Source organism: Phaseolus vulgaris, chromosome 7, assembly GCF_051622355.1.
Source record: "Phaseolus vulgaris cultivar YP4 chromosome 7, ASM5162235v1, whole genome shotgun sequence".
Classification (NCBI taxonomy): Eukaryota; Viridiplantae; Streptophyta; class Magnoliopsida; order Fabales; family Fabaceae; genus Phaseolus; species Phaseolus vulgaris.
In genome coordinates this window covers 4,980,811-4,994,926 of record NC_143504.1, presented here as the reverse complement: position 1 = coordinate 4,994,926, position 14,116 = coordinate 4,980,811, and the positions used below count along the sequence as shown (strand labels likewise).

At 33.3% G+C, this 14,116-nt stretch overlaps 1 protein-coding gene across 1 annotated transcript; it reads right to left on the bottom strand.

Annotated features, from left to right (window-relative positions):
* Window positions 1-971: 971 nt before the first annotated feature.
* LOC137828301 (sugar transport protein 13) lies at window positions 972-2,940 on the bottom strand. The gene is made up of 5 exons (XM_068634803.1): window positions 2,808-2,940; window positions 2,363-2,685; window positions 2,137-2,261; window positions 1,738-2,029; window positions 972-1,601 (listed from the first exon to the last, which is right to left on the bottom strand). Exons 1-5 carry the CDS (start codon window positions 2,938-2,940, stop codon window positions 972-974), a joined length of 1,503 nt encoding a protein of 500 aa, XP_068490904.1.
* Window positions 2,941-14,116: the final 11,176 nt, after the last annotated feature.

Below are 14,116 nucleotides of genomic sequence, written 5' to 3'. Positions count from 1 at the left end.
TTTCATTCTTGTACCTTGACGATTATTTTTTTTTGGATTTTATCATTTTAAAGAATGACTAAAATTAAAAAAAATAAAAAGTTTATTTCAGTTTTTTCCTTATTCGAAGTGAAATAATTTAATCATGTTAACTTGTATTTTTATGACACAAATTAGTTTAAATAAATTAATATTTTTATTTAACTTTTTTTAGCATTGAAAAATAAACAACATCAAACAGTTTTTTTTAAATAAAGAAAGATGGGCTGAATTTAGTTTAAGAATTTAGTCTAAATGGGCTGAATTGAATGTTTTTTAGTCCCTTTTTTTTAGCTTAGGTGTTTATCAAGGTTAGCGGTTCTGAACATGCTGCAATGACTCTTTTTATTTTTATTTTTTTGACATCCCTAAAGTATTTCTTTTTTAATTTATTCATTATTTACATAAAAAAACATATATTCGTTCGCATTACTTTTATATCCTCTAGGTCATAATAAAACATAAAACATAAAACATATAAAAAAATATTAAAAATCTAAAATTTAAAACTAAAAAATATCATCACACATATATTTTTGTATAAATATTCCTCATTTAAATTTTTTAAAACATAAAAATAATAACCATTCTTTCTATAAAAACAATTTAGTTATTTTACTAATTTTTTCATAAAAAGGGGAAAATAGTGTTGTTTGTTTTAAAATGATAAATTTACTTTTTAAGTTATATTATTTTTGTTTATTCAATTGGAAATAATTATATTAAAATAAAGAGTGTTAGCACATTTTTTCATATAATTAACTCATAAACTCAACTAAAGTTACAAAGTCAATTTTGTAATGGGTTTTTCCAACTATACAATTGTGATAACATTACTATTTTTCATTTAGTTTTGATTCTCTCACTCTTGACATAGGTTATGGCAGGTTATATATATTATATTATATTATATATATATATATATATATATATATATATATTATGGTTTGGAATTAATCTTCCATAAAACTCTTCCAGAACCAGTGATTTCTCCAAACTTTCTCTGTCATCTCTTCAATGGGTATATTCTTGGTCTCTGGAACTAGAAAGATTGTGAACAATGACATGACAAGCACCCAAGCGGAGAAGAAGAAGAAGATGCCAAACTTGAAGTGGCACATCATGGACAGAAAACCTTGTGCAATAATGAATGTGAAGAGCATATTCATAAACACTGTCACACTTTGTCCTGCTGATCTAGCCTCTAGTGGGAAGGTTTCACTAGGAATGAGCCATCCAAGTGGACCCCAAGACCATGCAAAAGATGACACAAATGTGCACACCATCACCACCACCAACACCGCAAACCCTGTGTTCAAGCTCTCTGAGTGATCTTGGACCTTCATCCCTAGCACTATGCCAATCACCACCTGAGACACAAACATTTGGACACATGCTTCCAACAACAATATTCTCCGACCAACTTTATCCACAAAGTACACAGACACTAAGGTCGACAACACATTCACGGCTCCTGTGATCACAGCTGAGTATAGGGAAGCATCACTTTTAAAGCCCAAGGTTCTGAACAACACTGGAGCGTAGAACATGATCGCATTGATGCCAGTGAATTGTTGGAAGATCTATACACAGGAAAATTTTAAAATGCAAAAAAAGTCATAAAGTATTAGATAAGAAAGCATATGAAATTATGAAAGTAGCCTAAGACTCTTGTGTATAAATTATTTTCAACATATAAACATTTAAGTTTGGTGTGACCTGCAACATAACGGCCATTATCAATGGAGGACGGTTGTGACGCTTGATGAGGTTCTTAAAGGGATTCTTGACCATTTTAGCCGTTTTACTGGCTTTGAGGATCTCCTGAAACTCTGGCTCAACATTTTCCACACCACGAATCTTCTTCAGCACAATCTTCCCTTCATCCTCCAAACCCCTCTCAATAAGACTGTTAGGAGTGTCATGCACCAATAGGGACCCCAATGTTAGCATCAGTGCTGGAACCCCTGCTAATGCCAACGATATCCTCCAACCATACCCGCCTTTAATCCTACATTTCCCAGTTAAATACATTATAATCAATCAAAATAAACAAATAAAGTTGTGTAAACTTTGTGCCTTCAAATTCATATCAGTAATAAGGATCATTGAAGTTACTGTGCTGTAAAGTAGTTGACAATATTTGCTATGAGAATCCCAATGGTGATATTAAGCTGGAACAAGATGTTCAGTGCCCCACGGATTCTTGTGGGTGCAATCTCAGAAAGAAACACTGGCACTGCCTGTAATGAAAACCCAAAAAGTCAAGAATCGATAGCATTATTATTATTATACTCCAAAACAATTGCATTTCACAAAACCGTTAAGGAATTCATATAAGGACCTGGTTGGCGAAACCAACACCACAACCGAGCAATAGCCTCCCCAATATTAGCAGCGACAAGCTATTCACTACAGAGTTTAAGATAGTTCCAACAATAAAGAAAACCCCTGCAATCAACATAGTGTGTTTGCGGCCTAACTTTCTGGTGACACTGGAAGCAAAGATGGTGGCTACCAATGCTGCAAGGTAGAGAGAGGATGTGAACAATTGAAGAGTTTGATTGTCATATTTGCAGTAGTTACTGTCCACCCCATGCTCTTGTATCTTTTTGTATACATCTGGAAAAAAATGTTGTAGAAAGCTAGGCATGGATGTTACACCACCTGCATTCACATGCATTTCACAAATCATTAAGTAATAAAATAGCTTGAAATCAAAACTGCAACAATGACTCATTAGTAAATAAATGGATTATTACTAACCAACCTCCATATATCACACATACCTGAAATTCCAATGTCATAACCAAACATAAGACCACCAGTGGCAGCCATAATGCATGATATTATGACTGTATATGTGATTTTTGCCTCAAAGTTGACATCCCCTGCAACTGATGCAAATCCTCCCCCTGCCATGATAATTAACAATCTAAATGACCAGATAATTTACAATTGATTTTCTTTGCATATATATATATGAATGTAGCTACCTAAGTTCTATATATGGTCTCTCTGTTTTTGCTAACAACATTTCAAATTAAGCACTTTACAGTATGGCACAATTGATACATGGATACAGGTCGATCAAACACCATCATATCTTTGCAAACGTGTCTATTACTAACTATATATATAAACAAAGATACTGTAAAAGAATAAAATAATATTGCTCCCAAATTAATTTTCTAAAATTGTCAGAAACTAAAATAAAAAAAAAACGACTAACAAATATATCACAAAATTAGGAAACGAATACTCAAAGAAAATACAAAGTGAAAATCTATTAATAAGGATGAAGTTAGCCAAACAAGAAAGTTAGGCTTCTTCTTCCTGCACCCCTACATTTTTCTTCCTGCACCCCCACAATTTTCTAAATCCCGAAATTGGCCTTAATATTTTATTTGAAAAAGAACACCATGGTTACCGGAAATAGGAATCTGGGAGTGTGCTACGGATTCAGCAATCCAGAACTAAATATTTTTTTTTCGGATGAGGGGGTGTTCCAGAAGCAATTTTTGCATAAATTATTGATTTCCAGATTGCTGAATCTGGAAGTCTAATTCTATTACGGATTCATGGATCCATAATGAATTTTTTTTAAATTACGGATTTTTGAATCTGGAATGCATATTTCTATTACGGATTGGTGGATCAAGAATGCTTTTTTTGAATGATGCATATTTTGAATTATGGATTGGTGGATCCGAAATTTTACCGGAAATGTCAATCTGAAATTTTTCCGGATTTCATAATCCATAATGCAAAAAATAAATATAGTCCAAGTGTATTTTAGGGTTTTTAAAGAATAATAGGGACAATTTGGTCTTTGCATAACATTGTGGGGTGCAGGAAGAAAAATGTAGGGGTGCAGGTAGAAACTGCCCGAAAGTTATATGAACATGACTGCTTATTCCTGCACCTCCATCACTTCTTTAGCCACCTCTATAAATTTTGAAATTTCCAAAATTACCTTTCAATAAGAAGATAAATATAAAAACAACGTTTTTTGCATTACAGATTATCTAATCAAAAACTTGAAAATTATAATTTTTAGATTATGTAATCCAGCACCTATTTAATAACTCACAATATCGAATTTTGTAATCCAAAACTTATTTAAGAAAATAAACCTACCGGATTACATAATTCAAAAGTAAAAAATTATTACTTTTGGATTACGTAATCTATAACCTATTTAACAATTGACAATACCAGATTACGTAATCTGAAATTTATTTAAGAAAATAAACCTACTAGATTACATGATTTGGAACCTAACTAAACACTCACCTGATTATATAATCCGGAACTCAAAATTTACTACTTCCGGATTATCCGCCCACCTCCCCACCAAAGCTCCCACTTCCAAAGCTTTTCTCCAAATCTCTCTTCCAAAGATTGTTCTTCCTCCATCATTCACCACAGTTGCCCTCTTCATCCACCACAAGGTTTAGCTTTGATGGTTTTAATTTTTAAGTTTTTTTAATTTGAATTTGGTGGAAGTGTTTCAAACGGGATAGTGTAATCCAGTACTTTTCTTTGTTTAATTAGGTTATGGATTATGTAATTCGGTAGTTTTAGTTTGTCAAATAGGTTCTAGATTACATATTCATATGAGTGTTTAGTTAGGTAGGTTTTTTTCTTAAATAAGTTTCAGATTACATAATTCTGTATTATTAGTTGTTAAATAGGTTATGAGTTACGTAATATAGAAGTGGTAATTTTTTACTTTCAAATTATATAATCCGGTAGGTTTATTTTCTTAAATAGGTTCTGAATTACGTAATTTAATATTATGAGTTGTTAAATAGGTTATGGATTAGTAATCTGAAAGTTATAATTTTTGAAAGATTAGATAATCGGTAGTGTAGAACATTATTTTATTTTATTTTTTTTTATCGAAGAGTAGTTTTGAAAATTTAAAAATTTATGGAGGTGGCTGTAAAAGTGATGGAGGTGCAGGAAGAAGTCGGAGACAAGATAAGTTTCGTAAACTTGAAACAAATAGAAAGACAGCCAAAAAAAAATGTAGTCTTTGACTAGTCCAGTTTAGTTTGGATGTCAGTGCCGGTTTCTGCACCCATCAAAATTTTGAACCTGTAACCTTTTTAAAGAGGACTATGGATGCACGTAAAAATATATTCCAAATTTTTTATTACGGAATATATTTTTGAAATTTTAGAATATTATTTTAAAATAATCTTCTAGAATACGTTTCCATATTTTTATATTTCTATTTTATATTTAAGATTTTTTTAGAATATAATTTAAGATTTTGATTTTTATAACTTTTTTCAGAATGTATTATTTTTATTTTAGATTTGATTTTTTTCAGAATTAGATTTTGATTTTCCAGTTATAGAATGTATTTCATTTTCAAAATACATAAATTCTATTTCAAATTTCTTTTCCTAGAATGTATTTTTAATTCTGGATTTCCAATTTCAGAATCAAAGACAATTCTGAAATTTCAAAATTTGGTATAGAATAGAATTGATTGGTGCAGGAAGAAAAACCGTCAGTGACAGGTTAGGACTCTTTCCTTGCCCTTTGGGCTTAGATCTTGGCAAAGTGCAGCCCGTATCCTTTTCTCCACTCTTTGGTTGGGCTTTGTTTAGTACTCTGCTTCTGCTTGACTGATTCTCTGCACCATATCAATTCAGATCTACATCCAACACACTAACGTGAAATGTCCATTTTGTCTTTAATGATTTAAATTTTTTGCCTTCTGGATATTCGTATCCGTAAGTCAAATTACAAAGTTTCAAATTTACAAATCCAGAACTAAAATGTCACTTCCAGATTTCACCATCCGGAAGCTTACCTGGACAACATAAATGACCTTCCGGATATCAAGATCCGTAAGCAAACATAAATGAGTTTAGGATCTTCAACACTATTTATTTACAGCACACCATTTTGGATATAAAAATCCAGAACTCATAACTCACTTCTGAGTATAACCATCCAGAAGCTTAAATGAAATAGGAAAATGACGTTTCCAATTTTGAAATCCAGAATGTATAAAACTCACTTCCGGATTTGTGCATCTAGAAGCAAAAATAAAATCAAGAACAATGTTGGGTTTTAAATTTTGCGTTGGGTTCATAAATGATATGGTGCAGAAAGTAATTGGCCTTCCGCTTTTGGGTCTTCGGCCTGTTGTGGCATGGATTCTTTGTTATGCCAACCAATATCTGCTAAAGAATGAACAGTTCAAGAAAATAATCGGAATAAGAGGATTGTAAAATAATTTTTTTTAACTGTATTTCATCCTAAACAAAAAAGATAGAGTAATTCTTATTAAACCTTCCAACCCTGTTTTTGTTAATATAATAATATACAAAATTTGAACTCTGATTCTGGCGTTTTGTGTCTCCTGAATATGAGGATGATTATTATTTGTTATTGAGAACAACAGTATGAATGGTGTGACGTGAAGGTTTGTGGTGAAGTCCGCAAAGTCCTCCCACAAAAAATATTATGTCTGTGGTTACATTATGAGTATCGAAACATTAGACAAAATATTAATGTTGATTATGATAATGATAGGAAGCAACCCGTCCAATTTTTAATAGTAGAGTATATAATTATTCGCCGCAGGTAAATAACACTTAGGAAGCAATCCAAGTCAGCAAAGCATATTGAAATTTGTGTCCACGTGATTCAGATCACATTATGGCTTCCTGATTATATCATAATAATTAAAAACACTAAATTAATGTTACATAGTCGTACACTTTGGTTTTATAACTAGTTTAAATTTCTTGGTCCATACAGAATTTAAGGATCAGTGGTGGAGATTATTTTCGCACCAAAAATAAATATTATCTTTATTCAGTTGTAAGATTTTGAAACCACGTGTACTTCTTGAGGACTGTGTTCAGTTGAGACAATGGGCAATTATTAAAGCAACCCAAGACAAGACCCTCCATTAGTTCATCATAACTGCTCCTATTATTTTAAGGAAAAAAATGGTTGGCCACTCCAAAGCTGTTCATGGTTTCAAACTTTGGGCCTTTCGAAGGTGCTACCTGCACTATCTCATGCACACATTATGTAAGGAGAGAATTTACAACACCAAATCTTTCACCAATATAATCAATCTCACACAATAATATATCTAAAAAATCACCACACTTGCATAGCAGTTACTAGTACAAGTTAATTAACAACCACTAAATTAAATATTTATTATCATTAGCAAGATCCAAGATTATAGAACCTATACAGAATAATGATCTTTGAGACATATAGTATACAAATACATGTATATCTTTCTGATTAGTTATACAGGTAACTGAGAGCATGTGACTCAGTTCAATTTTGTGAGAGTTTGGTCTTAATTCTAATTTGGTTTTTATCAGAACCATTGTGACACTTCTATTTATTTATTTCATTCAATTCAATTCAATGTAGTTTTTTTTTTTCTAATCACTTTAACCAAAAACCACTTTCGCGAGCATATTCTCTTTTGCAGATAGCTAGCTAGAAAGGTACGCTGTACTTTCCAAGAGCAACATATTAATATTTTGTAAATAATTAAATGAGAAACAAAATCCAATGTGTTAAAATTATAAAATGCATTTAATAATGAAAAACGAGTATTTAAAACATGGTACCATACTGCCAAATTTCACACCTAAAAGAAATAATATTTTGATACTTTACTAACCACTTGAAAATCTCCTTTTAAAAGTAATCTAATAATTAAAAAAATAAACTTTGGTATTTATAAAAGAAATGAATGTAATGTAAAAATATATTGGGTATTAAAATTGATGTTAAAGATATGATATACACAGCAAATGTTGTTTGATTGACATGAGTGGTTGTCGTGGAATGAATATGTGTGTTGTTGAGTATGAAGTGACCATTTTATTACTTCTCCTGTACAAAAGGAGAATTAGTCAAAATTATATGTATGCATATAAATGATTTTAAAGTTGGTAATTTAAAACTTTTCCCGGGAGTTGCTAAAAACTGTCATATCATATTTGCGGCGGAATAGAGTTTGGTAGAAATTGCAATGCTTAAGTAAGACAAAGGTTTCAGGAGTCGTATGTGTGCATGTTTGGTAGGTGATAGTTGCATTCTTTTTTCACACCACAATAATTAGTTTCGGATACTTTTTTTTAACTCATAATTAAGACATGTTCTTACAAAAAAATCTCAATATTGAAATGAAAATGCAATTATGATATAAAAATTCATCATTGATGCAAATTATGCTTTTTTTTTACCCTATATGAGTACTCAACTTATCGATATTTAATTTAAGAAGTGTATTGAAATAGGATTTTGAAATATTTTAAAAAATGAATATAATGCAAAGTTTGATGATTAATCACTGGGAGTGAGTCTCCCACCAAAGGCGTAATGAACGGTCGGCACCTCCGTAAGGGCTGGGAACACCATTTAATGGTGGGGCAGCGCATCATTGAATATTTGTCCCCACTCCTCTCTTTCCGTCCCTAGTTCCGTCTCTAGTTAATTATTACACTATTTAATTATTATTTTCAATAATTTTTTAGGAAACAATTTCAAACTATTATTATTTTAATATTCTTATTTGCTACTTCTTGTAACTTAGTTCTCTTCATTGATTCCGTTATCATTGTTTGATGTTTAATACTAACTTTTCTTTTAGTACAACATTTTATTCTCATCAATAATAATATTTCCACCATCCCTAATGATTATAGATTAAGATTATTTCACACGTATTAAATAATAATATATTATTTTTCTAAAATAATTTTTTTTCTCGAAACTAATTAATTTAAGTATAATTTATGAAGAAAATAATTAATGTTTTATTGGAAGATAAGGTTTAAAATTTCGTTACATGATTAAATCTTAAAATTAGTTTTTAAAAATCAAACTAACAAAAAAATTAATTAAAGACTCGATAATTATTTTTAGAAAAATTAAATTGACAAAATATTTTACAATTACTAAAACTAAATTTAAACCAACATTCCAACTCATACATTTAATCCATATTTTACCAAAAATTGTTGACATAAATGAATTGATATTTTAATTTCTTAATGCTGAGATTTAGTTTTTACTTACAAAAGTTGCAACCAAAAAAAATATGTTTTACCTAAAAAGAGCCTTACGTGACTCTTTAAACCTCTTAGAAAAATAAAATAAACATCAAGATCATGTTTTTCATATAACCTCCAACTTATATACTTGAAGTTAAACAGTATTGCTTAGAAAAGTAAAGTTTGAATAAGATTATAGATAATTGATTTAATAAGTGTATTCTTTTGCATGTGGTTTGTCTTAGAATGAATAGTGAAATTTGGATTCTCTTTTCGACTTTGATATTTTAAAATATATTAAAAAAATTAAGATATTAAAATTAGTGTGTTTTAAAAATAGAAAGTAACAAAACAAATTTGGACTCTGAATAATGTAACAGGTGTAATGAAATGTGAGAGATAGGTAGGTGGAAATTATAGAAAAGTTATCATGTTTTGTAGAGGTGAGAGAAAAAGGAAAACTGAAAGATAATTGATTTCGTATTTTGATGTGAACAAAAAAAAAAAGTATTTTGTGGTGTCACCTCTTTTGTGACTTTGTTGTCTGCACTGCCAACACAATTCTGAGTTTCAGAAGACAAGGAAATAAAACATCACTTGGGACACGGGTCCTACAATTATGCCTCTTTCCAACCTTTTTTTGCTACCACCATGTTCCTTATTTTTGTATTCTACTCAATTCAGACCCATACTACACTATTCAAGTTTAAGCTAAATTCACTTTAAATCATTCTCACTTTTTATGTTAATCCTAAATTCTAATCACCAAACTAAACACACTCTAATAGACTTCTAAATTCTTTTATACATTTGAATTAATATGTTGATTGATTTTTGTCAACAGATGGTTAATTAAAAAATCGTTTTTCTTTCGAGATTTTTCTTTCTATGCAGTTTGTTAATGTATTCTTTAAATATATCTATTAACGTGTGACAATTTTACACATAGAAAAGTCCCTGTCAAAGAAATTATAAAAGATAATCCGAATCATGAATCAGATAATATATAAAAGAACGAAAGAGTAGGTATAAAGTAAAATAATTCAAACATCGATAGATATCTTAAAATAAGGAAGTGTACAAATATATGATCTAAAGTAGGGTCCCTTTGCTTTCCTAAAAAAACTATTAAAAAAAACAACACCAAAGCAAAATTTTGGTATGATCATGTGAAGCAATTCTATTTAAACGAAATATATAGTTTCAATAAACATTTGAAGTCAAATATAGTTAAATCACTTTAATATATAACAAATGGTGGCTGAAGATCACTGGACGGAAATCACCACGTCTGAAAAAAAAAGTATTAAGATCTGTGTTCATCTCCAAGAATCTTCTCTATGGACAAAAAAGAAAAAGAAAAGAAAAGAAATTGGTAGAGAATCTACTCGTATTATCTTCGCATCTCATTCCAATTTATTTGTCCACCATAAGATTTTCTCAAGTAATTTTCAATCACAGCAACCAATAGGATCTTTTAAGAATTAAATTGTATTGCAAAAGAAGAACGTCAAAGCAAGGATTTTATATTTACCATATTTTAAAAGAAAACAAATAAATTAAAGGGGAACTCTCGCAATACTGAACGAATAAGAACTTTATCAATTATTTGTACTAATAGAGCTAAGATTTGATAGAAGTAGTTGTTCTCTGCTAACATGACATATTTTTTTTTTTAATTTAAAAAGTGTTTTGCAGTATTATTTTGTTTGAACGAAAACTATCTGTTAAGATATAAAATAAAACAACAATTATTGATACGGGTCATATAATAGTCAAATTATAAATATAACTTATCAAAATAACTTAATTAAATTTTAAGTATTCATAAAAATACTTTGTCTTCTTCATCTTTCTCGTCTTCATCTTATTTTTCCTCTTTGGTTCCATGACCGAATTCTTGTTGGTTGGGACAATTCAAACATTGTCTCCTTTGGAAAATGTCATTAGGAAAACGATTCAAAAGGTGTTGTCGACCGGTCGGATTCCCTTGAACAGTCATCCCTCCTCTTGGATCTTGATTGGGTAGACCCTAACCTAACTGAGTTTACTTCTACCTTTTCGGACGGGGTCTCCATTTCCACTTTCTTGGGGAGGTAGCGATAGTATTCTGACCGTTGAACATTGCCGACCGACCGATACTATATGTATGGGTCGATCTCCCTCGTAAGGTTCATTCTTCTTTTTGTACTCTTGTATTTTTTTCGATTTACACATCGCCCTCCCTTTGGACGACTTCACGATGGGCATCACTTAGATGCTCAACGTGGCTCCTTCTCAACTCCACCCAAACACCTGGCGTCTCTTGTCTTATTTGTGATGTGTTTCGTTTGTCTCCTATCCTTCTACCTTTTTGAGATACTATACCTCTCACCTGACCGAACCCATTAGCTGACATTCCCTCATCAGCCAGTTGGGAAATATTCTTTTTAATCCTTTCACCACCACTTCAAGGGTAAATTCTTTAAGGTTTTCATTGAACCCGAGGGCACGAAATTCTTTTTCGATGAAACTTGTCGGTCTAGGTTTCCTATGTTTTGGAGTAGGAATCCTACTCACTTTAAGTAGTGAACTTGTTCGACCCCGAGAGTAGAGGAACAAGAGATTTATTCTCTCTTTGATAAACTCCCTCGAAGGCTCCCTACATGGAAGTTGTTAGCTGTGTACAAGTCGTCTCATCGATGGACGGTCCTCTAGTTTTGGACTAATGTGTTTTCTATTTCTTGATGCAGAAACGATGCACAAAGAAGTCCCTCAGGTAGACGATTTGGTGAATGACTTCCGTGCACGGACTTTGGAAAAGGGTCGAGGAAGGGGCAACATTGATACCGTTGTTGCCGAGAACCCCTCTGTTGCTGGTGTTGGTACCTCGGCCGTTGTAGGTAGGAGTAGGAAGAGGACGAGGGAGACAAGCAACATAGCTACCACTACACGTTCTCCAGGGACATGTCGATCCCTCCTCGTCGTCCCTCCCCGATCAACCTAGAGTCTCCCCCATCGGCCAATTGTCAGTCCATCTGCAGTGGTCGTCCTTGCCCCCCAGAATTCGAAGTCTCCCTTATCTCTTCTAGGGGTGACATGGAATTTTCAAGGGGCATTCAGGTTGGTCTGCCCCCTGTCGAGGACTTGTTAAGTGTCGTTCCAGAAGAGGATTTGCTTCGGGGTGGCATTAAAATGCTTTGTCAAGGTCTCGTCATGACCCAACTGGTGATGGAAAAAATGCACGCGGAAGCAATACACACAATCACGAATCAACTGCAGAAAAATAAACGACACAACATTTAACGTGGTTCGGTCGCCAACTGCAACCTACATCTACACGGGCAACTATTAGGTTTACATTATATCATGTTGCACACCAATTACATGTACAATGATCTCTTTAAATAGAGATAATAAAGGGACACAATGATTAAGCCCACTCACTAAAACATGGTGTCTACTCAGCCCAACCCAATTGGTCCTGGCTTCATACCCAACAATCTCCCACTTGAAGCCACGAAACAATGTTCACCTGCGCTTCAACTGTGTACATGGTGTCTTGTCAGCCCAACCCAATTGGTCTTGACTTCATACCCAACAATCTCCCACTTGAAGTCACAAAACAATGTTCACCTGCGCTTCAACTGTGTACATGTACTTCTGTAATCTGTCGACAGAACTCAATGTTCCACCTCTAGTTGCCACCAGCCTTCTTAATCATTTTGAAGACTTCGTTAAAACTCCCCTGAGTTTCAACACGTCAGTCACTGACCCGTTCTCTGTTCCTATCGACTCCCACTTATAGGAACTGCCGGATCCTGAAACAACCTGAGAACAAACACTCTCCATATACCCGTTCTCTATTCCTACCGACTCCCACTTACAAAAAACTGTCGGATCCTGGAACAACCTGAGAACAAACACTCTCCATATTCCCGTTCTCTGTTCCTACTGACTCCCACTTACAGGAACTGCCAGATCTTGGAACAACCTGAGAACAAACACTCTCCATATTCAACAAGAAATTTTCTGGAGAAGTTTCAACCGCTGGAATACTGGTTCTCCTAACCCACTGTTGTCTAGGAACCTCAGCTGAAGCACAACCCGTGATCCCACTGCCACAAGTACCTCTGACTGGTCTAAAGAAAACCCTCTTCTGCTCACGAGATTCTGTGAACCGGACTTTGTTTATCTTCTGAACTGGGATGGTCACTCCCTCAGACACGGTAATCTGACTATATACAACAAACCTCTCTTTCTTTCGCAAGCCATGACAAGATTTCCCTTGACGACCTTCCACTGCTGATTTTCGAACTTCACTTCATGTCCCTGTTCATCCAACTGCTTAACAAAAATCAAACTTTTCCTCAAGCTTGGAACAACTCTGACATCCTTCAAAGTCCAAAAACCAACTGGTGTCTTCAACACTATGTCACCCATGCCCGTAACATCAAGAGTTCTGTTGTCCACTAGTCCTACCTTTCCAAAGTCTCCGATAACTAGATTCTACAATGCTTCAGAATCCATGACCCAGGAATCCACACTACTATCTGCGCAACAGACTAAAATGTCCTTGTCCACGAAGTCTTTTGCAATGTTGACTTATTTATCATTTGGACATTGATTCCTGAAATGCCCCACGTCCTTACAGTTCCAACATTCCAACATGTTACACTTGAGCAATCCCGAGTCTTTGACTGACTCCTTCTTTTGTTCTTGCTCCCACTATCTCTGATATTTTTCTTACCTCTAATGACATATAGCGATTCACTAGATAATTCCCCAGAACTCCTTCTTCGGACATCCTCGCCAAGAATGAGATCACGAATTTTCTCAAAAGTGAATCCATCGGATGCCGCTGAACTGGTAACTACTGTAACCATTTCGGACCAACTGTCAGGCAAAGATAATAACAGTAGTAAAGCTTGAACTTCATCATCGAACTTAATGCCCACTGACATAAGTCTAGCTAAGATCGAATTCGTTTTATTGATGTGCTCAGTAACTAAACTCTCAAATCCTCAATTTGCATTTTCCACCAACTGAATTTTGTACCA

Excerpts from the sequence above, each read along its gene's own strand:
- LOC137828301 (XM_068634803.1), bottom strand. The coding sequence starts at position 2,940 with ATGGCAGGGGGAGGATTTGCATCAGTTGCAGGGGATGTCAACTTTGAG. Across the intron at positions 2,030-2,136 it reads GTCAACTACTTTACAGCACA|GATTAAAGGCGGGTATGGTT; the intron begins GTAACTTCAATG and ends TGGGAAATGTAG. Across the intron at positions 1,602-1,737 it reads TAATGGCCGTTATGTTGCAG|ATCTTCCAACAATTCACTGG; the intron begins GTCACACCAAAC and ends TCCTGTGTATAG.